Source organism: Orycteropus afer, unplaced genomic scaffold, assembly GCF_000298275.1.
Source record: "Orycteropus afer afer isolate SDZICR_OR568_19922 unplaced genomic scaffold, OryAfe1.0 scaffold00070, whole genome shotgun sequence".
NCBI lineage: Eukaryota > Metazoa > Chordata > Mammalia > Tubulidentata > Orycteropodidae > Orycteropus > Orycteropus afer.
In genome coordinates, this window is record NW_006921657.1 from 2,549,829 (window position 1) to 2,574,432 (window position 24,604).

The 24,604-nt window shown below is 47.6% G+C and overlaps 1 protein-coding gene across 1 annotated transcript in view; it reads left to right on the top strand.

The window, feature by feature from the left end:
• CAMK2G (calcium/calmodulin dependent protein kinase II gamma) overlaps window positions 1-24,604 on the top strand; it is a 65,038-nt gene that overhangs the window by 12,036 nt on the left and 28,398 nt on the right. The window contains exons 3-10 of the mRNA XM_042780915.1: window positions 7,843-7,902; window positions 18,425-18,479; window positions 19,364-19,429; window positions 21,836-21,908; window positions 22,060-22,162; window positions 22,604-22,687; window positions 23,141-23,235; window positions 23,898-24,020. Of these exons, the coding sequence (XP_042636849.1) occupies window positions 7,843-7,902; window positions 18,425-18,479; window positions 19,364-19,429; window positions 21,836-21,908; window positions 22,060-22,162; window positions 22,604-22,687; window positions 23,141-23,235; window positions 23,898-24,020 (659 nt within the window). The remainder of the gene's footprint in view (window positions 1-7,842; window positions 7,903-18,424; window positions 18,480-19,363; window positions 19,430-21,835; window positions 21,909-22,059; window positions 22,163-22,603; window positions 22,688-23,140; window positions 23,236-23,897; window positions 24,021-24,604) is intronic.

Consider the following 24,604-nt stretch of genomic DNA (forward strand, 5'->3'; position numbering starts at 1 on the left):
TGCTGCTGCCCTGGGAGGAGCTATTTTTAGGGGCTGCTTCCTGGGATGTTTTACTTGGGGCTGGTTACCATGAAGAAAATATCACCAAAACAGTGGGCAAAGGCTGCAGGCACCAGGAGCCCTGCCGGGGCCATGGAGAACCCAAGTGTCTGACCCTGTTCTGGCCCCTGAGAGTGGCCACAATGTCCAGAGGCAGAGCCTTGCCTTCTTGGGACCTGATAGTGACCCCATGGGATTTTCTCCGTCAGAGCTGGTTTGGAAGACTTTAGTGATGGGGCACTTATTGGTGCCTCTCCTTTACCTCCCAAGTTAAAGTTTTTCTGGTCTTGAGACCCATAAGCCAAAGTGTCGGCCACTTAAAACTGCTTGAGTTGTAGCTGAAGGGAAGGGGATGATGCTGGGTTAAGGGACAGAACCTTGGGGGTCCCACTGCCTTCACAGCCCTCTACAAGCCCCTGGGGTGGAGGAGTGTGGAAGAATTAGAAGCCATGGCCCCTGTTGTTACGTGGTAGATGGACTTCCCTTTTGCTTGAAGACCCTTTGCACTTTTAGAATGAGATTTGGAGAGAAAGAGTGGTGGTAAGGCTGTGGCAGGGTGAGGTCTGTGGGATGGTGGCTTGAGATTCCTGTTGGTCTGTGCACAAGGCTAGGGGTGGTTTAGAAGCAGCTGAGGAAGGTGGGTGATGACTACAAATCCCTGTTCTGCCCATATTTCCTCTGCTCAGAGTGATGTCTGAGTGGACTGGACAAGGGGCACTCAGAAGGGCAGCAAATCTCCCCACATTGACTATCTGAGTGAATATTGCTGTTGGAGGCTTCTCATGATCCATGTTGGGATCACAGGCACAGATGTGTGGAGTATCCTTTGAAAAGTCAAGGGTATCATTGAGATTAGACCTCATGGGGATGGAGGTCCCTCATATCTGGGATAGAGTTATGTGTCCTTTACCACTTCCACAGGGTTATATGTTTAGGTGGAAGCAGGATCTTATTTGAAGCTAATGCTGACATTTGTGGTTCTAGAGAAATGTCACTAGCATTGGATATATCCCCAGAAGGGGCATGAACTCATGGCCGACCATGTCCTGTCTGCCCAATCCTGTTGTTGTTGCTGTTATTATGTGCCATCACGTCAGACCCAACTCATAGCGACCCCTCCTTGGGTTCCAAGGCAGTTTCACTATGGAAGTAGATTGCCCAACCTTCCTTCCAAGGAGTGACTGGTGGGTTTGAACCGCCAGCCTTCTGGTTAGCAGTCAAGTGCCTTAGGCACTATGCTACCAGGGCTCCTGCCCAGTTGCTGTACACTTATCTCCCTCACTGTCTGCTTCTCTTCTCTGCTTCCCCTGGTTCTTCTGGTCACTCCTTGCTGCCTTTCCTGTGAAGCTTGCAGTAACCTAGACCAGGTGTTGAAGCACTCGGGAGAATGTGGGAGAGGCGAGGCTTCCAGGTATCCTCATTACCCTGGCCTCACTCCACCCTAGGCAGGCTTTTGGGAAGGGCAGGAGCAGGTCTCTGATAAGCCGCTTCTGCTTTCTGCTCCTGTTGCCACAGCTGCTTGTGAGGGAGAAAATCTTGCAGAGGCCTGTGGTTGGAGCTGGGCTGAAGGCCGGCAGGGGTGGGTCTCTCCATGGCAGTAGCACACAGGCAGGCAGGAAGTGGCCCTGTGCAAAAGCGGGAAGTGGCTGGTTGTCAAACAGGAAGGGAGGGGGGCTGGGCCATGGGAGGCGGAGATAAGCCCAGTAGAAAGGTGAATGGGAAGAGGTCAGAGTTAGAAAGTCTGAGTTGTTCTAGGAAGAGTGAGCTCAGTGGCCACTGGAAGAAGGGGTGTGTCAAGAGAGGTAGCCACTTTCGTGTCATCACCCCTGTGATGCCTTTTCCTGTGGTCCAGGCTTGGTCCAGTCGCCTTGTCCTTCTTTGGGCTAAGAAGGTTGTGTTCAGCCAAGACAGCCCTTGCTGTGGGGAAAGATGCTCTCAAACTGTTACTGGTTTCTGAAATGTAGCTATTGCTGTGGTGGAGCATGCTGCTGCTTTCCAGCCCTGGGCCCACCCTGGAGGTGACTACAGGGCAGGCAGTGTTGGGGAAAGAGACAGGAGACAACAGCTGGAGTGGCTGGGGTGATGGCCGGACCGTGTGTGTTGGAAGGAGGCAGGAAATGTGGTCGTAGAAACCACATGGCTCATTGAGCAGAGAGCTGCTGGATGGCAGGGTCCCACACCAGTGAGGCCTGAGGAAGAGGAGGGATCACGTGGCCACAGGCTCTTCCCCTGTTGCTAACCTTCTCCTGTATCTGTACATACAGGGTCCCACCAAACAGGCAGAAACACCTGCCCCCCAAGAACGGCAGTGATGGAGGGCCTCATGGAAAGCCTGGGGTTGGGCAGGGTCCAATTGGTGTCATTTGTGAACCAATCAGCGAGGCTGGGAATAGAATAGGTCCTGTTCTCTCAAAGTCTCTGGTAACAGCTATGGTCACAAGCCCGGCCTGCATGACCTTCTCCACCTCATCCCTGGCCCTTGGAAAGGAGGGTCTTACTCTGTGCCAGGCACTGTGCTAAGTTTTTTTTTTTTTTTTCTTTAAAGCAGTTATGTCAGATCAGTTCTGACTCATGGTGACCCCCTGTGTATCAGAGTAGAACAATATTCTATAGGATTTTCAGTGGCTGAATTTTTGGAAGTGGATCACAAGACCTTTCTTCAGAGTCCATCTGGGTAGACTCAGACTCGAACATCGGGTCTATCAGTTAGCAGTTGAGCATAATAGCCATTTACACCCCCAGGGACTCCTACGATGCTGTATACTTACCCTATTGTTGTGTGCTGTCAAGTCAATTCTCATAGTGATCCTGTAGGACAGAGTAGATCTGTCCCATACAGAATTCTTAGGCTGTAATCTTTTTGGGAGCAGATTACCAGGTTTTTTTCCCGTGGAGCAGTTGGTGGGTTTGAACCACTGACCTTTCTGTTATAAGCAGAGTTCTTAACCATTGCACCACTAGGGCTCCTTCTTACCCTTATTAACCGCCCTTCATCCTCACATTCACCACCTCGGAAACCCAAATGGGGTCGCTGTGAGTTGGAATTGACTTGGTGGCAGTGAATTTGGTTTTGGTTTTTGGTAATCCTCACATAGAGCAAGCTTCATTTCGGAAGTGAGGAAGCTCTTCCCAAAATGTGTGCCTGGCCCACTGTATCACCTCTTCCAGGTCCTTTCTCAAATGTTACTTCTGTGGTGAGGCTTTCCCTGACCACCCTGTTTAAATGTACACTCTCCAACTTCCCTGCTTTACCTTTCCACAGAACACTTGACATAGCGTCTAACATACCATCTAGGTTTTTTTACCATCTTTTTCCCCTCTCTCCTCTGCCACTACCCTGACCAGAACGTCAGCTCCGTGAGGGCAGGGATCTGTGTCTGTTTTGTTCACTGCTTTTTCCCCAGCCCCTAGAACTGCCTATCACATAGACCTCAATAAATACTCTTTGGATGAAGGAATGAATGAATGAGACTAAGGTGAGTTTCATAACTTGCCTGATGTGACAGCACTGAGACCTACTCCAGGGCTGTCTGATTCCAAAACAACATGTTCAGTGCTGTGCTATATGGCTTAGAATCAGAGTGAGGACTGAGGCACAGCCCAGAGGCCATGCCCAGAACACGGGGCTCGGGTTAAACTCAGTGGCTGACAAGGACCCTTTGGACCCTGGGCAGCTCTTTTGAGGAGCTAGGCTTGTGAATCTGTGTCCCCCCTCTCCCCACTCTGAGTCACTGATAAAGCCAGAGTGCCCTTATTTTTAGTGCTGTTGCTGTTGTGGGGCTGTAACCATTAGCCAGTAAGAGTCTTAAGGGAGGAGATAAACATTAATCTGTTGGGCCTTCCCCTCAGCTGCCACCTCCGCATTGCAAGATGCTTCTCCCCGCACCTGCCCGGCAACCAGGCCTGTGAGCTCTGGGGTGGAGGGTAGTGAGGTTGCGGGGTCAGGGAGAGGGCAGATGGGTCTGCAGCTTTGGGGCTGGCTAACTTGGTACCTTCTTCCCAAGTTCAGGGACTGGTGTGTGTGTGTGTGTGGGGGGGCAGAGGTAAGGCAGCCTAACATCCTCTCGGTCAGCTCTGAAAGAAGCAAACCCTTCAGCCAGCAAGCAGTGCCAGCATTGCCAGCTCAACTGCAGCCTCTGAAGGTCCCCAGCTCTGAGGAGCTGGTGGAATGGGGGTTATAACCTGTCCTCCTAGCTGCATCCTGGGCGAAGCAGGGCTGTTCAGTGGTCATGCTGAACCCAAGGGTGGGAAGGAAGGCCTGACCTCGATCTTGGGGCAGCTGGAGTGGATTAGTTGGGCAGCAGGAACTAATCTCTGTCTGTCCCCACCTCCTTTTTCCACAAAGCAGAGCTGCTACTGGAGGAAGCTCTGGGACAAAGCTAGAAATAGTTGGTGAAACAATAAATATGATTTTTTTCTAGTATCTATAATCCTTACATTATCTCAAACTAACAGTCCTATCCCTTTCCTGCTATTGCACCTTGGACAAGTTACTGAACTCTGGACATCAGTTTCATTATCTGTAAAATGGAACAGTTATAGTCCCTGCCTTGTAGGATTGTGAGAGTTTATAGAGGCTCATTACCTTTTAGGGTAGAGAGGCAGGGTAAGGAGAAGCCCTTTTCATGGGAAACAATGTGGACATGAAGGCATCTATCTGCCTGGGCCTATGAGAAGTTGGGATAAACTGGGCTGTGTCCCCAAAGCCTAGAGCTGTTCTTATTTTTCTTTTCTCACGTATCCACTCATCATAGCATAACGGTGGAGAAATTGGGTGGGTATGTAAAAATGGCATGGAGGCAGTATCCTCTGACCTCCTGTAACTTCAAGAAGTTAGAGGCATCAACAGCCCCAGGGTGGTTCCTGTGAGACAGAGGTCAGACATGCTACCACCCTCCAGCCTTGCCAATTCTGACATGGTCTTTGTGTCCCTCTCACAGCACTCTCTACTTCTCTGCTGGGTTTGATAATTTGTTGCTGTGACCACACAGAACTCACATACAAGCCTCATGATTATGGAGTTTATTAGGGAAGTAACTGGTTACACTTCAGGTTCAGGAACCCCCAGGATACAATTCTTTGATTGGGACAGCCCTCCTTTGACCATGTCTGCAGGCACGCCTTTCTTTGGCCCTTGGCATCTCAGCCTGGCCTCTGCTCGGCTTGGGCAAGTGTTATAAACTCTTCTAGCTCTGCCAATAGGTGCCCAGTAAGGCAACCCACTCTGCCAGCAATCCTCCTGCCCGAAGGCACTCAGCTTTCTCAGTCTGTAGGCGGGAAGACAACTGCTGTGTCTGTGGCTGGGGTCTGCTGCTGGGGTCTCCTGCTGCTGTTACTCTGCTGCTGCTTCTCGCTGTCTCTTGCCATCTCAGCAATGTGTTGCAGCTCTCTCAGTCTCCTGGGTCGAGGAAATACAGCACAGGGATCTTGGGTCCAAAGGACGTACTCCACTCCTGGCTCATCTTTCTTGATGGTTGTGAGATCCTCCCTTCCTCTTCAGGGATAGCTCATTTAAGCCTCGCAAGATGGCAGAACCTATTCTGACCAATGCTGACCAGTTGCCACATTAAGATTCCATACACCTTATTTGCACAGTCCTCACCCACACAAGGGGGCCATGCACCTTATTTACATTATTAGCAAGCTATCCAATCCCCTTGGTGGACCACAAGCACCTCACATTTGCATAGTCCCACCCAGACATCTGGTGGGAGTCACAAAGATCATGGCTAGAAGGGCCGTATTAAGTAATGGACTGCACAGCAGGATGACTTTGTATTTTAAGCCTCGGTTTCTTCATTTGTAGTATGATGGGGCTAATCAGAGGTTCTACATCACAGAGTGTTGTGAGAATGAAATAAAGTAATCCATGCCTTTGCTTCATATATAGTCAATGCTTAGCAAATTAGTTACTACTGCAACTATTACTGACAAGCACAGTAAGCCACCATTTACAGAAGGAACTCTACAAAGCACTACTTAGAAAGTTTCCCCTCTGACGTGCTTGTGACCAAAAGTGCTGTAATGTAGAGTGTGAGAATTGGGGACAGTGGGAGACTGAGGGGGTTGGGTCATAGGTAGAAGATGGCACAGTTTGCTAAGAGGAAAGGGGAGACATCCCGAATGAGGTAGTTTTTGGTGGAATTCCAGCAAGTGGAGAATAGGTAGTTTGGTGGTGAGGGTGGGGGTGGGGGTTCTTTGAGTAACATCTCTCTTTCCCCTGGAGCCCTGGAAATAATTGGCCATGCAGCTCCCTTTGCTCTGGGGCCCTGGTCATTTCACCAATGTAGAATAACCCAGAGCCTGCTGAGTGCTGTGTCATCAGGGCTCCCAGCAGCAAATGGCCAAGAGAATCCTGGGAAGAAACAGGGTTTGTGTCACAGTTGCTCTTTCTGTTAAGTGGGCATAATAATAGTATCTGCCTTACAGGGTTGTAATGACAATAAACTGAAAAATGTGTCTGCCTGGTGTCGAAACACACTCTCATAAATGTTAGCTATTATTATTATTTGGAGTTCTTTGGTGGTGGACATGGTAAATGGGCTTAGCTGCTAATGGAAAGGTTAGAGGTTCAAGTCCACTAAAAACACTGTGGAAAAGAGATGTGGCAATCTGCTTCCCCCCAAAATAAATCAGTCATTGAAAAGCCTTTGGAGCACAGTTCCATTCTGACACACGTGAGCTCACCATGAGTCAAAATCAACTTGACAGCAGCTGGGTTTTTTAGTGTTTTTTTTCATCATCATTATCATCTTCATCATTGTCATCATTATGCTTTGAGGTTGCTATGAGGATTAAATAAGATGATAAATATGCAAAGTTCTTAAAATATGCACAGTGCCTAGCCTCATAGTAAATGCTCAGAAAAAGTTAGCTACTGTTGGTGTTTCTAATACTGGAAACCCTGCTGCAGTGAGATCCCTGTTGTGGAAAGAACACCAGAGTTGTTTTTTTGTTTTTGTTTTTGTATTCTTAATTTGTATTGTGATTTGGATGAAAGTTTACAGAGCAAATTCACTTTCCATACAGCAGCTCACATACACTTTGTTTTATGGCATTGACTGCAATCTCCCACAGTGCAATAGCTCTGCTCCCACTTCCTCCCCATAGTTACCACTGGCCTGTGTCCTTCCTTCCCATGCATTCCTGCCCCCCACACTGGCTTACTGTGCATACATAGCCCTTCTATTCTCCCATGATTGATTAGATCTCCAAGGAGTGTATCTACCTAATGTAAATGTTCAGCTCATATGCCTGTCTTTTGTTTGGCTGGAAGCCGCAGGAGTGGGTTCAGTTCTAGACCTGAAGGGCAGCTAGGGTCCGTGGTCTCAGGGGTTCCACCAGGCTCTATCAGACCAGCAAATCTGGTCCTTTTTTTGTTTGTTTGTTTGTAATGATTTTGAGTTTTGTTCCACGTTGTTCTCCCACTCTATCTGAGATCTCCTACAGAGATCCCCCTCCGAGTGGTTGACAGTGGTAGCTAGGCACCATCTAGTTCTTTTGGTCTCATAGTCATACAGGCTGAGGATCGCACGGAGAACACCAGAGTTTTGAGTTATAGATCTCAGTTCAAATCCCAGCTCTGCTACTCACTGGCTCAGGTACTCACCCTTTCTAAGGTACTTCCTCACCTAGAAAAAGTGGTCATAATACCTGTCTTGCAGGATTACTGTGACGCGTTGCGTTAAGTTGGCAGAACATAAAAGGCATAGTTGGTGCCCAAGAATTGAAGGAGTGAATGGCCAGGTGACCACAAATAGAATGCATGGTTGATGGCTTTTGTTTTTTCTCTTCTCCTTTTAGATCACCAGAAACTAGAACGTGAAGCTCGAATATGCCGACTTTTGAAACATCCAAACATTGGTAAGTGTCCCTGAGCATAATGATGCTTCAATATTTTGTTGGAGTGGGGAGAACAGACATCCACTGGTTTCGTCCACTGGTCTTCATAGGGTATCTTTTTTTGCCCAAGCAGCTGTGTCTTGCTCAGAACTGCAGGACATTCTAGTGTAGAGACCTGAGTACCTCCACACCCACTGTGCCATCTTAGGGCCGGGGTACGAGGTATCAGAATAGGTTTCTTTCTTCCTCTTCTCTTTCCTTCTTTGTGCTGAGTTCCAGGGTCTGTAGCTGTGAGCCTCAGGGCTAGGAGCCTGCCAGGGCTCACCAGGGGCTGTCCGTGGCCATCAAGAAAGGCTCAGGATTTTGTTTCTGGAGCTGAAAGAGTTTTGTTCCTGCCGCAGTGTCGCACACACTCTGGAGTTTCCATGGCGCTGCCGTTTGTCCTCCCCAGAGCCAGGAAAGCCAGCTGCCCACCCGCCTGGCTTCTCTGCAGCAGGGTGGCAGAGCTGTTCAGATGGGGAAGGAGAAAAATGAAGAGGATTTCTCCCTGCTCCCACCCTGACTGGGGGACAAGAGCACATTGTTCGTTGTTCTAAAGCCTGAGGAGGTTTGCCTGCTACAACCCACTCCCGCTCAGTTTTACATTGTTCAGCTGAAATGGTCTTTGGCAAAATAGTTGGCCCTGATTTAGTGTTCCTTGAAGAAGAAGGGACAGAAGGGCTGGCTGCAGTATCTGAGCAGAAACCCCAGTCTTGACTTGAGGCAGAGTAGGCCGCATCTCCTAGGTTTTCACTGAAAGCTCTAAGTCATCACAGAGGACACGTATTCTGTGCTCCTTAGGCATGACCTAAATATCCAGGGGCTCCCACAGTGACCCCAAAACTGGCTGCAATGCCTGATTGATGTCAAAGGCTGTGAGGCAACTTGCTGAAGCTTGATGCTTCCTCCAAAATTACCCAGCCTCTGGCTTCCTAGATCTTGGGCTGGAACACTCAACCTGAGCTCTCGCGTGGGAAAGCCGAGGTCATACTCCAGTCCAAGGGGAAAGGAACAGCTCTGAGGTAACCAGAACTCAAACCATGCAGGGCTTTATAGATCGAAATCAGCAGCTTGGATTTCACCTAAAGCAGATTGGTGAGCCAGAGCTCAGCTCTGCCTGGTGCAGTATGTCCCACAGAGCCAGCACCTTTCAACGTCTGGGTTCTGGTCAGAACAGCTAGAGCTCCTGGGTGGTATCTGAGGTCAGACCCTCGCCCAAAACAGCACAGTGGGGACGAATGTGTTACCAATTGGTTGGTGCAGCGCAATAGAAAAGAACACCTATAGAATGAAAAAAAAAAAAAAAACTGTCTCCATAGGGTTCTCTTGGCTGTGATCTTTATGGAAGCAAATTGCCAGACCTTTCTCTCATGGCACTATTGGGGGGTGGTTTTGAACCACCACCTTTAGATTAGAAGTCGAGTGCAACCATTTGCACAACCAAGGCAGCAGTCAAAAATTCAGGCATGATTTATTTGGCTGGCTCTATGGTCAAAAAATGTTTTAGTTATTTGCCAATATTTAAAAACAGGTAGACTTCACATTTTAAAAAATTTTGTTTCATGGCCTTTCAAATCAGAAGGGTTGGCTCTGCTGAACCTGCACCCGTGCATGGTAAGAGCCATCTGGAATTGAGTGGTCACCGCGCCCTTTGCCCATTGGCCACTGCCCTTGCCACTCCCTGTTATTTCACGGTTGCATTACCTGCCTGGCCCTGGAGACTTTATGAGTTTGTGACCTCTGACTTAGACATTCCAAAACAGGAAGGAAAAGCATATAAGTGACCAAAGCCATCTACATGTATGCAGGCCCACTTTCGTGTTTTAGTCCTGGATCTCAGGGTCTGAGGACAGTGACTTCCTTTCCTTTGTGCTCCTTTTGACCAACTTCCCCAGCAGGGATGACCGTTCTCGCACAGAGAGAAGACAAGGACAGATGATGCAGGAGGCAGAACCACATTTACGTTACCTGAAACATGCTTGACCATGGAAGGTCAAGGTATGGTGAAGACAATTGAGACACAAACAGGAAGGACAAAAATGAGATTCTAGCTGAAAAAAGTCTTAGCTTTATTTTTCTGTATTTCTAGAAATTAAATGTATACTTCTGGACTTCGTAGGTTGTATTTGATTGGGTCCACTGAAAGCACTTGCTGTCAAGTCAAGATAGTTCTGACTTTGTGTGTGTGAGTGGACTGTGCTCCGTAGGATTGTCAATGGCTGATTTATTTTCCAGAAGTGTATCCCCAAGCCTTTCTTCCAAGGTGCCTCTGTGTGGACTTGAACCCCCAACCTTTAGTTAATAGCTGAGCTATTGACTGTTTGCACCGCTCGGGGACTCTGTTTGATCTGGCAGCCCTTTCTTTTGATACCTGCTCCAAGCCTGGAAGAAAGGCATACAGAGCACCAGACTGATCCAGCATCTTGTTCTGTTAGGAAGGCAGCAAGACTCAGGAATGACCCCCCAAGGTACAATCACTTTGTCAGAATCTGATGGTCTAGAACTGTACCCCTTACAGCACTGCTTCCAGATCCTGAGGGATGCTGGTCTGGAGCCCTAGCCCAGGGTCAAGGGCAGGAGAGGAAAGGGTGAGTCAGGACTATGTCTTGAGAGAGCTGGCTGGCTGGACTCCCTGGCTTCCGGTGGGAGTGAGGGCTTGAGGAGATGGGTCCAGGAGGCAAGGTTGCCATGGATCCTGACCTAGCTTAATTCACTATTCCTGTCCTCTCTTCTGCCACTCTGTCCTTCAGAGCGGTGGCCCTTTTGGCTTCAGCCTCATTAACTCCATTGGGGATACAAATGAGCCAACCCGAGACTGGCACAGGTTTGAGGAAGCTGAGAGCAGAGAGTGCACCAACAATCTCTGGCTGCTGTCAGACTCAAAGGTGCTTGAATTTAGAAGGGAGTCCCTGGGTGGTGCAAACAGTTAACATGCTTGGCTGCTCACTGGAAGGTTGGAAGTTTGAGTCTAACCAGAGGCTTCTCAGAAAAAAGACCTGGCAGTCTGTTTCTGAAAACTCAGCCATTGAAAACACTGTGGAGCACGGTTCTGCTGACACACATGAGGTCACCATGAATGGGAGTTGACTTGATGGCAACTGATTATTTGGTAGAAGAGTTGAGGAATTCCCAGTTTCTACCCTAAGAGAGAATCTGTACCAGGAGTTAAAATTAAAAGCCTGTTGGTTATAAGGCTGCTGAACTCAAAACAGTCCTGGCAGAGTATCACCAGAGATGAGTTGAGAGGGGGAGACACCATGGTGCTGATAGTCTGAAGTCTGAGTGTAGTGTATTCCACTTGTGATCTGCTTGCTCCCTGCTCTAAATTCCTCTAATGAATAGACTCTGTCTTCCTTCATGCTGAGCAGCCCCAGCAGTTTCAATCCCAGTCTAGCATTGTGGTTTAAAGCAGCACTTCTCATACTTTAATGTGCCGTGCATCACCTAGGGGTCATGTTAAAACATCAATTCAGTAGGTCTGAGATGGGACCTGGGATTCTGCCTGCCCCAGCAGTTTCCAGATGATGCTGATGATGCTGTTGGTCCATGGACCAAACTTGTAGGAGCAAAGGTCTATGGTAGGGGCTTTGGTGTCATAGCCACCCAGTTTGAGCCTAGAGTTTGCTAGTTAGTTGCAGTTAGATGTTGTGACCTCTGGCCAGTTATTTAATCTGCCTGTGCCTCCATTTCCTCATCTGTAACCCCTTCCTGGAGTTGTTGTGAGAGGATTCAGCAAAGAAAGGAGGTCTAGGAAATGAAGATGATGAAAACAGAGATTACTCAAGCTAGGCTGCCATTTGTCTTGGGCCCAGGGCCCATTTAGCTGACAGATTTCTCTGCTATTAACACGTTGCATTCTTGTTACATTTGCTGAGCTGATTTTGATACATTGTTGTTAACTAAAGTCCATTGGTTAGTTTTTTAAGAATTGGAAATAGCCACAATGTTTGGATTGTGAACTTTATCAGTCCCTAAAGGTACAAACCATCAAGAAAAGATATTTAAGTGTTTTTTCTTCCTTCTCCAGCTTTTAAAGAATGATAATTAAGTTTCTTGCGGAAATACAAAAAATACTTCCTTTTCCAAGATCTTTCTGTTCTCTAGACTTTGCCTGGTCTTTCTTGACCTTGATGACCCTTCCCTTTAACATGAAATAGAGCATCAGGTTATCTTATCCCCTACATTCATAGCACCCTTTACTTCTCTTTCATAGCCCTCAACACTAGAGGGGTTAGTTAAGCATATGTGGAAAGGCAGTGGTTGAACTCTCACTTTCCATGAGGAAGACTTGGGTTGCATTCCCAGCCAGTGCACCTCATGTGTGTTGCTATGATGCTGAATGGGTTTCAGCAGAGCTTCTAGCCTAAGGTGGACTATGAAGAAAAGTCTGGCAATTTACTACTGAAAACCAGCCAATGAAAACCCTATACCAATCATGGTGATGGCACAGGACCAGACAGCATTCCATTCCATTGGGCATGGGGTCATCATGAGTCAGGGTGCCAAGTCAACAGCAGCTAACAACAACAACATTTGTGTAATTGCTGGTCTAGAGCCTATCTTCTCCATTCAGCTGGAAGCTCCATTCATAGTGGCAGGGACATGGCTGTCTTTGCAGCAATGTCAACTTCATGTTTCATGCATATAGCCTGTAGCCTGCTTCATGTTTCATGACATGTAGACATGCCATACCTGCAATCATGTTACTTCAGTGTACAAAAAAAATGAACTCACTGCTGTCAAGTCAATCCTGACTCATAGCAACCGCACCTTGGGTTTCTGAGGTGATATCTCTACGGAAGTAAATTGCCCAGTCTTCCTTCTGAGGAGTGGCTGGTGGATTTGAACCACCAGCCTTCTGGTTAGCAGTCAAATGCCTTAGGCACTACGCCACCAGCTTCAGCGTAGGTGCCTCATAAACAGTCGTCAAAGGAATGGATTTACAAGAATCAGAATGTCCAGGTCTAATGGGGACTGATTGGAGCCCCTTTGCCAAAGAGAATGGAGAAAATGACTCCCTTGTGATTCTGCAATGTCAAGAATTTTGGTGGAGACTTGCCTTGGTCCCAGTTCTGCCACTTGATGTGACCTTGGCCAGGTTTCCTTTGAACCTCAGTTTCCTCTCATGTCAGATCCAAGTAATAGTAGCCTCTGCCCCACAGAGTTAATGCAAGGGTTCAGTAAAACACATGTAAAGTGTATGTGCCTGGCACATAGAAATAGCTGCAATAAGAGTTATTAATAACATTTTGATCATTTTATCAAGAATCTGCTAGTTAGGTACTTAGAATGGTATAGTCAGGTTTCTCCTCTTGTCCACAGTTCCCTCTTAATTTTCTTTACAAATTCAAATGAAAATAATGCCGCAGTCTTATTCAGATATGAGCTCTCTCCTGCACTTTTCCACATCTTGGCAGGTGCCATCCTTGAAGGTAGATATCAAAGCCACAGTGGGGACTATGTGGCCTGGAATGTTTAGCTTCCTTTGTGGCACCTTGTCTTCTAATTCCCAGCTCCCCAGGCCTCCTCCCACCTGAGCTGTGTGTGTGGCCTTCCAGGAGAAGGATGGAACGAGGGTATTTCTTTTAGCCAAAGTCTCCATGTCTAGGCATAGACATAGGTGCCTGTGCCTTTTGCCCTGCTGTGCTGGGAGGGGAGTGGTGTGCCTAGGGGAGCTGAGTGAGTCTGGGCTCACGGCCAGGCCTGGGCAGGGCTGGGCGGCTGAACTCCCCTGGGAGCGGTTGTTAGCATCGTACCTGCTGTCCTGTTAGCTCACCATCCTGTGGCTGTTAGTCACCTCCCTAATGAAGCTGGTCTTTAGCTTCTGGGACAGCTGATTTCCAGGGGATTATTTGTATTACACACTTTAATGCTTTTTAATAGCAAATTTTTAATTAAATGGAAAGCCCTTTTGGAAGCAAGGGAGCAGCAGCTGCAGCAGGACTCAGCGTGAGGCACTGAGACCAGAGAGGCATGACACGGAGGGAGGGTGGCAGGGCTGTGTGGTAGCTTGGTTGTGCATGCTGAGGTGGTTTTGGTGAGAGAGGCAGGAGTCGGGTTGTCACTCCTTCCATCTGCCCTGAAAGTCCTCCTCTATCATCTGCAAGCCTAGAAAAGCATGAGCTTGCTTGCCCGAGTGTAGGGGAGAACAATTTGAGGGTACAGGGGTATTAGGAGAGGAGTTGCCTCCCTTTGACACTGTTGGTAGATCATAGACGTACTGAGTTTGGCAGGGAATTGTGGGAATGAGTAACCAGATCAGCTCAAATAAGGTAGGCAACATGAAATGTAAACAGTTGTTAGGACCTGGTTCCAGCCCTGGCAGGCTTCCGATTCCTCATTTGGCAAGCGTGGAACAACACAGGGTTATAGAGATGGGAAGTGCCTCCAGTTGCATGGGCTGTATATTCCACAGTGCACTGATTTTGCTTTGGTGGGAGGTAGTTTGTCTATCAGTGAGAATGAAGCTGTTGGTCAGTGTGGTTGGCAGTCCTGGCCTGCTAAGGAGGAGACAGTCCGTCACTAGGGTTGGTGTCACCCAGTGCAGTATCTCATGGTGTCACTCCCCCTCCCCATGGACTTTTTCCCATACCAGACCATACAGAATCCTTAGTAATATTTGTTATCAATTTTAATTATAGAATAATATGTGATAAATATATTGGAAATTGCTTACACGTAATATTTCTTAGATTATATGGATACTAACAATGAAACTGTTTGGTAAAATCTTTCTATATTTAATTAAAACATTACTTACAACAGTAGTGGTAACTGAGCAGAAGCCATTTTTTATTTTTCTCTTTCTTTTCCTTTAATTACTATTTCATTCTTAAAATAGTTATTGACATAGTTTCACATATACTACTTACTACAATAAAAAAAATTAATAAACCAAACTCAGTACCATCAAGTTGATTCAACTCATAGTGAGCCCTCCTCGGGTTTCCAAGGCAGTATCTCTACAGAATTAGATTGCTCCATCTTCCTTCCAGAGGGTGGCTGGTGGGTTTGAACCACCAGCCTTCTGGTAAGTAGTCAAATGCCTTAGGCACTACACCACCAGAGCTCCTACTTACTACAATACTGTAGCCAAAATACCAGAACATTTGACAAAATCAGCTGCTATAAACTATAAAAACACTGGCAGCAATGAAAACAGTGTGTGCTTATACCTCCTGCAGACAAAGCCGCGTGATTCAAAGTGTCATTGTAATTAGATAATAATGACAGTTCTGATTGGAGCACAGTAAAAGGTTCACAGAGTAAATGACCACAGAGTTTTCACCTCATAGGTATATTGATACGTGTAAACTGGGCTTACAAAAAATATTTTTGTTGTTATAGCTAACTACAGGGGTGTCTTTATTTTTCATTTAAAAAAAAAAAAAAAAACAGGGATATTTTTATTTTAAAAATAATAAATTTCTGCTGAAACACTACACAAAAATTTTATAGACAGTCATTTTGGTGTCACCTCCTCTGACTCAAAAAACCAAACCAAACTCACTGCCATCAAGTCAGTTCCGACTCATAGTGGCCCCCTTTGGGTTTCCAAGGCAGTAAATCATTACAGAAGTAGATTGCCCAGTCTTCCTTCCACAGAGTGGCTGGTGGGTTTGAACCACCAGCCTTCTGATTAGCAGTCAAATGCCTTAAGCACTATGCCACCAGAGTTCCTTACTCCCTCTGACAGTGTCACCCGATATGGTCTGCACCTTCCCCCCTGGCCTCCCCCCGAGTGACACCACTGGTCAGAGCCAGGGTAATTTCTTCATATCTAAGAACTTTACCAGTTGCTTTGGTGATGGGCCATTCCTTAAGTCGTCCTCGAGGTGCTCCTGAACCTCCAAGGATTTGGATTAAATATCAAACAGGGGGAGCCCTTTGGAACAGACGTTCCCCATCAGGAGGGTTCAGGTGAGGGAAGAGATGCACTGTGGGAACAGTTGGCCAAGGCATCCAAACATCAGGTTGTGTTTGCATTAGATGATACTTAGAGGCTGGCATTTAACCCAGAGGTGGCTTTGTGGGCAAGAGCTTGAAGAGAAGACCTCAGGAGACATTAGGTTGGTGTTTTGCCTAAGAGCTCTGGGGGCAGGGAGTGGGAAGGGCTCCAGCTTGCCAGCCTTTTCTTGCAGTTGGTAAATGGTTCTAGTCTCCTCCATGTGGTGGTGCCGTCTGGGAGATCTGTGATGCTGTCATAGGCACATTCATTAGCAATCTGTCTTGGTTTTGTTGCTTTGTTGCCTGGGTATATGGCTGCCCCACATTCCTGTTAGGAAACAGGTATGTAGACTGTCTTGGTCTTTAGTGGATCTGGGTTCACAATGTGACCCACCATTTAGAAGCCCTTTGACCTTTGGCAATATACGCTATGTCTCTGAGCCTCCAGTTTCCTCATCTGTGTAATGGGATTAGCTCTCATCTCAGTGTGGTTATCAGAATAATGGCCTCTTTGGAGCTAGGGCTCTGTCTGACCTTCCTGAATCCTATCACCTAGCAGAGTCCAGCACACAGTAGGCACTCAGTAAATACTAGTGGAATCTGTAATATATGTAACGTAGGGCCTGGCACATAGTAAGCACTGAATATACACAACTTGCCATTGCCTTTGTTGTCCTCTGACTGCATCGTTCCTTCTCAGGCTCACCATCCAGCCCCCTGTCATCCTCACTTCACATACCAGGCCCTGCCTTTCCACCTTCTTCCCCTCTTATTAACTCTCCTGTGTACTTCTCCCCCACCCCATTTGAACTGTTTCTTTCTTTCTTTCTTTTTTAATTGTGATTTGGGTGAAAGTTTACGGACCAAATTCACTTTCCATACAGCAGCTCATACACACTTTGTCTCATGACATTGACTGTAATTTCCCATAATACAACACCTCCCCTCCCACTTCCTCCCCACAGTTACCTCTTCCCTGTGTCTTTCCCTCCCATGCACTCCTCCCCCCCACCCCAGCTGTCTGCCTGTGCATACACAGACCTTCTATTCTCCCATGATTGATCTCTCTGAAGAGTGTATCTACCTAATGTAAATGTTCAGCTCATATGCCTGTTTTTTGTTTGGCTGGAAGCCACAGGAGTGAGTTCAATACCAGACCTGAAGGGTAGCTACAGGCCATAGTCTCAGTGGTTCCATTAGGCTCTATCAGACCAGCAAACCTGGTTCTTTTTTTTTTTTTTTTTTTAATGATTTTGAGTTTTATTCCACGTTGTTCTCCCACTCTATCCAGGATCTCCTACATAGATCCCCCTCTGAGTGGTTGACAGTGGTAACCAGGCACCATCTAGATCTCCTGGTCTCATAGTCATGTAGGCTGAGTATTGCATAGTGTACCAGTTGTTTGGACTAATTGTTTCCATGTGCCTTGTGTTTTCTTCATTCTTCTTTGCTCTGGACAAAGAGAGACCCATTGTTGCATCTAGATGGCCGCTTGCAAGCTTGTGAGATCCCAGTTGCTACTCACCAAAGTAGGATGTGGAACAATGTTTTTGTGTAGTATGTTATGCCAATTGAGCTCAATGTCCCCTGTGACTATGGTCGTGAGCCCACAGGTCCAACTACTCGCTCCCTCTAGGCATTTGAACTATTTCTAAATGTACAATTCAGTGACATTAATTATATTTACTGTATTTTTCTACCACCACCACCACCACTATCCATTTCCAAAAGTTTTTCTTCATTTGAACAGTAATTCTGTGCACCTTAAGCAATACCTCCCCGTTCTCTTCTTGCATGGTAACTACTAATAAACTTTAGTCTCTATGTATTTGCTACTCTAGATATTTTAAATCAGTGGGATCATAGAATATTTGTTCTTTTGTGTCTTATTTCACTCAGCATAATGTTTTCAAGGTTATGTTGTTCATGTTGTTTCATGTATCAGAACTTCCATTTATCTTTATGATTGACTAATATTCCATGTTGTTGATCCATTCATCTATTGATGGACATTTGGGTTGTTTCTGCCATTTGGTTATTACAAATAGTGCTGCCGTGACCATTGGTGTAAATGTGTCTGCTTGAGTGCCTGCTTTTGCCTTTGGGATTTATCCCTGGGAGTGGAATTGCTCTCCTTGTTCACATTTTCTTTTCTGAGGGAGCTCTCAGGCTTTCTATCTGGTCTTTCTCCATCCCACTGAGGTGCTAGGTATTTCACTGTCTTGTGTCATTATCCCTGGACCCCCTTCCTGAGGACTAGTCCTTCTGAGAATTTCTGCTTTTCTTTATCTTTCCTTATTTGTTATCCATGAAGCTTATCTCTTGCCTGTATCTGAGGCAGTCTGAGGTGGTGGTGAGCGATGGGGATCTGGGTGCATCTCTCCCTCCCTGGCCATGTAGCCTTGGACTTGAGGGGTGTTGACATACTACTGCTTCTCGCAACTACTCCTTCAGTGAGGCTGACAGGCCAGGATGGGGGTGGGCCGCTGAGGAGGAAAGGGGCAGGATTTCTGCATTTTCTCTCTGTTAATCTCTGTCCCCCTCTCCTCTCTTGCAGTGCGCCTCCATGACAGTATTTCTGAAGAAGGGTTTCACTACCTGGTGTTTGACCTGTAAGTGCCACTTTCTGAGGGTGTGGGGGCCTTTCCCTCCAGCTGGCTCAAGATGAAGGCTTGGAAAGAGGCCTGAGCTGGGTCTGCAGCCTGGGCCAAGGGGCCTTCTCCTTTGCCTAAGAGAAAGATCTGATTTGAACTTCCCGGTAATTGGGCACTGTTGCTTGCCCAAAGCCCCTGAGGGGGTCTCCTTGCTCCCTCGGTGTCTCCCTGGGGCTCAGAATCCCAGCAGTGGCCTTGCTCTAACGTTTCTGTTCCATAGCACACCTTGTGCAGATGCTTTTTTCTTGTTTCTTGGTAAACTAACTTAGTGGAACTAGAGAATACGGCTCTTTGCGTGACCTTACCAGTTCTGGGAAATCAAAGGTCGCTTTTATTAGTTGTAAACTGGGCTCCAATTGGTCTCTCCTCCACTTTGGTTGTGGTTTAATACCTTAAGAGTGGTTCTTCACCACCTGGAAACTCCTCTCTCCAACATTGTCAGGGTTGAATCTCTGTGTCTTTGGTCTCATTATTCTTCAACTTTAGTTGTCCTCCATGGGTAGCCATAGCTTAGTATTCACATTGGCCTCAAAGAAGCTATTATTTCTGCATAGTTGGTTATTTTCTCTTAGATCTCCATATCTTTGTGTTTGCCTGAGTATTAGGTAATCTGTAGGTTATAGAAGAAGAGTTGTCCAGGAGGAAAAGAGGGCCCATGATAGCCTATGGTAGGAGCCCCGTGTAACTGAAGGATCCAATGTATTGTGGACTCTCAGACAAAATGTGTGTAAAGTTGGGGTTTCTCCAAAGATATTTCTGTGTTGCCACTGTTACCTGGTTGGACGCTGGAGTTGGACCCCGGAGCCTCACCTCCTCTGACCATCTTCCTATGTTGGTTGCAGTGTTACTGGCGGAGAGCTGTTTGAAGACATTGTGGCTAGAGAGTACTACAGTGAAGCTGATGCCAGGTGAGGCAAGGGGCCACCTCGTTCAAGTGTAGATCAGAGGTTTTGGATTGAAATAAACCTTGGCTTCTGTAGGGGACCAGGCATGGTGCCTATTTGAATAGTCTGCGGGGAAGATTAGAAGAACTCTTGTCGGGAGAAAGATTCTGTGGAGCTGGATCAGGGCTGTGTTCTGTGGGTCATATTAGAAGTTAAAATTCAGCATTCCCAGATCAATTTTTTACAAAGTTCTTAGAAGCTCCTTTACCCTGTCACCTCCAGAAATACCTTTTCTTTGCATTCCTATCTATTCTGGAGCTCGCCCAAGGCCTCTCCTTGCCCCCCTCTTTCCTTTGATGAGTCCTGGTGGCACAAAACCCAATGGAACAGCTCTACCTTGTGCATATGGGGTCACCATGAGTCGCAGCTGACTCGCTGGCAACAGACAACAGCAGCGTGTGTAAGGCACTGAGCTGAGGTGCTAGGGGCAACCCAGAGATGGAGAAAACATGGTTTCTGCCCTGAGGAGTGTAGACCTCTGGTCAGTAGTCCAACTGGAGTCTTCTCAGAGATTTCTGCCTCCATCACCTTGTCTCTTGACTACATCCCCAGCCCCCAGCCCCAGAAAGCCTTGGCAGCTCCTCCCTGTGATGCAGTAAAATTCCTCCACCCACTACTGTCAGGAGCTACTTTGGTCTGCCCTTCCCACCTCGGCTCCTTCTCTGGTCCCAGGTTTTCTCTCAGGGTGATGTCCTTACAACCTGGTTTTGATCATCCTGCCTGCAGCTTATCTGGCTTATGTGGCAGCCCCGGCTGCCTCTGGAGAGTGGGGGAGTATAACTTCCTCACGAATTTCTTAGCCTAAGAGACCAGTGAGTGCTGATCAACTTCAGATGCTTCAGCCTCAGGAAAAATTCTCAAGTGGGGAGATGAATTCCAGTGCCAGCAAGGGAGGACCAAGCCAAGGGTGGGAGGAGGCCGCAGGAGGCGGTGATAGCTCAGGGCCCCTGGGGAGGGGGAGGGGGACTGTACCAGTGGGTTTGGCCTGACTCTGCTGGGACACTTCGCATTTTTGCCATTTTTGGACAGAAGGCTTTCCCTGCTTGCCCGGCTCTGTTCTAATTATACATTTCTGTGGAGACTCGCCTCTTCGGCCCAGTCTCAAAATCTCTCTGGCCCACTCTTCGGCTGTGTCCTATGGAGAGACCTGAGCCTCAGTCCCCCAGGGGCCCAGACTCCTTGGCTCTTGTGAAAGCCCCAGCATCAGATTTTAGAGAAAGGAATAGTCAGTCCAGACCACCCAGCCCACCACCCCTGGACACCCTGCCTGCTGCTCCATGTGCTCCTGACTGTAGCCCCATTCTCTAGGCCAGGGTTGTTCAGTCTCTCAGTTCTATTGACATTTTGGACTGGATAATTTTTTGTTGTGGAAGCTGTCCTGTGCATTTTGGGATGTTTAGCAGCATCCCTGGTCTACTCACTTGATGTAAGTAGCAAACCCTCTCCCCATGTGACCACCAGAGATGTCTCGAGGCATTGACAGCTGCCCCTGAGGGCAAAATCTTTGTCCCTGCCCTGACCCCCTCCCCACTGAAAAACCACTGCTCTACACTTCCGACATTCATCGCTGGGAGTTTGAACTCCACATGCAACAGAGGGTTTTGGAAGGTGGGCGACCTACTCAAGAATAAGCCCCTGAATATGATCCTGGGTTAGTTTGTCTCTTTTCTGTACAAAAACATTATCAGAAATGCTCCTCAAGTACCCTGTTTGGACTCCTCTTAAGTACATTGTCCCTTAAAGGCATCTGTGTAGGATTTTATCTGTTTTATCTCCCTTACTAGATGATAAATTTCAGGACAGGCACTGGGTCTTTTTTGTCTCTATATCTTGTGTTCCAAGCACAGTGCCTTATAGGGCCTCAGTAAAGGTTTAAAGGAATGAACATGAGCACCCACTCCCAAAACAGCATGGATGCCTTAGTTGGACTCTGCTTCCTTAATTGCCACCACAAACCTCTTCTCCAAGAGCAAAGTTGTTGTTGGGGAAAAGAGAAAGTGGGAAGGGCTTGGATGGTTTTTTCTTTCTCATGAGTGTGGAGTATTTCCTGATACCGTGGAGACTAACTGGTTGTATTGATCTTCTTTCTGCAGTTAATAGGAGGCATGGTGAGACCCCTATCCTAGTCTCTCTGCTGTTACCTAGCAAGTGACCCCGGACAAGCCACTTAATCTGCCTGAGCCTCACTTTGCTCATCTGTAAAATGATGTTGAACTAGGTGATGTCCAAGGTCCCTTCTAGCTCATTCTTCAGTGATTCTCTGTGAACCTGTGACCTGTGACCCAGGTTTACGTGCTTTAGCCTCCAGTGTGTGGTCATGGATAGGTCAGCTTAAACCTGCAGACATTTCTTTTCCATCTGCTTTTTCAGCCACTGTATACATCAGATTCTGGAGAGTGTTAACCACATCCACCAGCATGATATTGTCCACCGGGACCTGAAGGTACTACCCAGGCACCCTGCCCCTTGCCTCCCATTTGTGGCGCATTGGCACCACCTGGTGCCAGATAATGGTACTGCGTGGGCCCAAACTAGGCTCCATCTAGACCTGGGCCCCAGGATGGGTGGCTCACAAGGTTCTTGTTGTTCTGCAGCCAGAGAACCTGCTGCTGGCGAGTAAATGCAAGGGTGCCGCTGTCAAGCTGGCTGATTTTGGACTGGCCATCGAAGTGCAGGGAGAGCAGCAGGCTTGGTTTGGTAAGGGTGACCCTGTCTTCCTGGAATGCAACCCCCGCCCTTCCTCCTCTTCCTGATCGGCCTTCCTCTTGCAGAACTAGAAGCCAGACCCTTAATAGTCCTGGCCTCCTGAGACACTGGAGAGGTGTGGGGAGGGTGCAGAGATCACTCCTGGCCTGACATGACTCAGTGTGGAGTCTAGCTATTGTCAGCACTGTGGCTCTGCATTCTTGCTATCTCCAGGGAGGAATTGGGAGTTCCTGGAAGCCATGCGAACTTGCCCTCTGATTTGGATTCCAGGCAATAGAAGAAGCCCAGCCTGCCATCTGTTGCTGCCTGTGTGCTGAAAGCCTATAAGCAAAAAAAGCAGGAGGGAGAAAAAGACTTAGGGGAATTTACTAATGGGGATTTAATGAGACGGAAAGTAGGTTCAGTGTGCCTCTGTCCTCTCTCCTGCTACAGGTTTTGCTGGCACCCCAGGTTACTTGTCCCCTGAGGTCTTGAGGAAAGATCCGTATGGAAAACCAGTGGATATCTGGGCCTGCGGTAAGCCCATTCCACACACTCCTCTTGTCAGTGTTAAGGGCTCTTGACTTCAGTAATGATGAGAAAAAGACATCACTATTCCTTGTGGGGCCCATGAGTGTCTGATACATGTGAAATCATGGTGTTGGCTCCAGTGCTCCTGGGATGGCTGCTGCCATCACATCCCCTCCCCAAGCCCAAAAGCTTCCTGGATTCTGCTGCATCCTTCTTGGAGCATGGTTTGTCCATGCCCTGGAGGATGGGTTGTGCCTGAATAACTCCCTAAAGTGACTCAGGGACACAGGGCATGGAGCACAGCAGGAGGTCAGGGATACAGCATTTTCAGCTGCCTCCCACTTCTAACTCTGGTTTGGCCCTTGCTTTTCTGGGTGGCTCTGAGCCCTGTGTGGCTTTTCTTGGTTCCTCAGGGAAGTAGGTGACGGATCCTAGTGACATGTGTGTTCTGTCTCATAGGGGTCATCCTGTATATCCTCCTGGTGGGATACCCTCCCTTTTGGGACGAGGATCAACACAAGCTATATCAGCAGATCAAGGCTGGAGCCTATGATGTAAGGACGGGTTCACTGGAGATCTGAGCCACCAAGCCGGAAGGGCAGAACTTCCACCCCTTGGGCTCTGTCCAAGAAAGGGGACAGTGTGTTTAGTATGTGACGTGATATGAGGAGGTTAGGGTACTCTGAGGACCCAGGGAGGGGCATACAGGGCTCAGTTCTTGCCACCTCTTGTCCCAGGGAACAACTTTTTTTTTAACATCCTTTATTGGTAGCTATAAAAACAAGGAGCCCACTGAAACCCTTTGATCTATTATCTGTAAAGAATAAAAGGGCACTGTGGTGTGCTGCAAAACAGCCCCGCACGATGTAGGGAAGAGAAGTCTGAAGCCTACTCCACTGCAGTGAGACATTGGGTACATCACAGAGCCACTATTTTCTCCTAAATGGAGAGATGGAGTTGAGCCAGAAGATGCCAGGGGGCCCTTCCAGCTCTGCTCTGACGTTCTGGCATTTTAACCATGATTTTTCTGTTTTCCTTTCCCAATCTTTTAAGTTGATACAAGTTGTGTGATATTCTCAGGGCTTTTCCACCCCTTGGTACAGCTTTAGATCACAGAGGGTCCCAGTTATAGGAGTTGGGGTGAAGACAGAGCCTACTTTCAGGATGTGAGGTTTACACACTTCATATCCCTCCTCTCCCTATTCCTGCTCCTTAGTTTCCATCACCAGAGTGGGACACGGTGACTCCTGAAGCCAAGAACTTGATCAACCAGATGCTTACCATAAACCCAGCAAAGCGTATCACAGCTGACCAGGCTCTCAAACACCCGTGGGTCTGCGTAAGTGTCTTTGGCGTTGAGGGGATCTGGGATGTTGGCCTTCACTATTCTCAGTACCCTCCTTTTTACAAACACAGAATCTTTCTAGGCTCTGAGAGAGGACCCCGCCAAGAGGGAGGAAGACTGGGTGGGGCCCAGGGTCAGTAGATGTCACCAGAAGGAACTCGTGGCTAGCAGTGGGGCTTACAGACCTCTACCTGTCTCTTCCCTACTAACCGTTGTAGGATTGTAATTTCATTCCATTCTGAATAAGAGCCTAGGTTAACCCTTACAGACTCCAGGTAGTTAGTTGACAGAAAGAAGGTGGCAGAACCTAAAGTACATTCCCAAGCTCAGGATGCATACCCAGCTCTCAGCTCTTACAGCCCCAATGGAAATGTGACCAAGGCCTGGCAAATAAATAAGGGGGCCTCTGAGCAGTTCAAAAGAGCAGCCTACAGCTCAGCTGCTGAATTTTTAGGAGAGCCCCTAGGCTATTGATGCAGGTTGACGTACTCTGGTTCCAAGCACGATTCTATCAAGCTAACATAGCTGCTTTCACAAAAGAGGTTCTGCTATAGTTAGGCATCCTGACAACCAGGGTG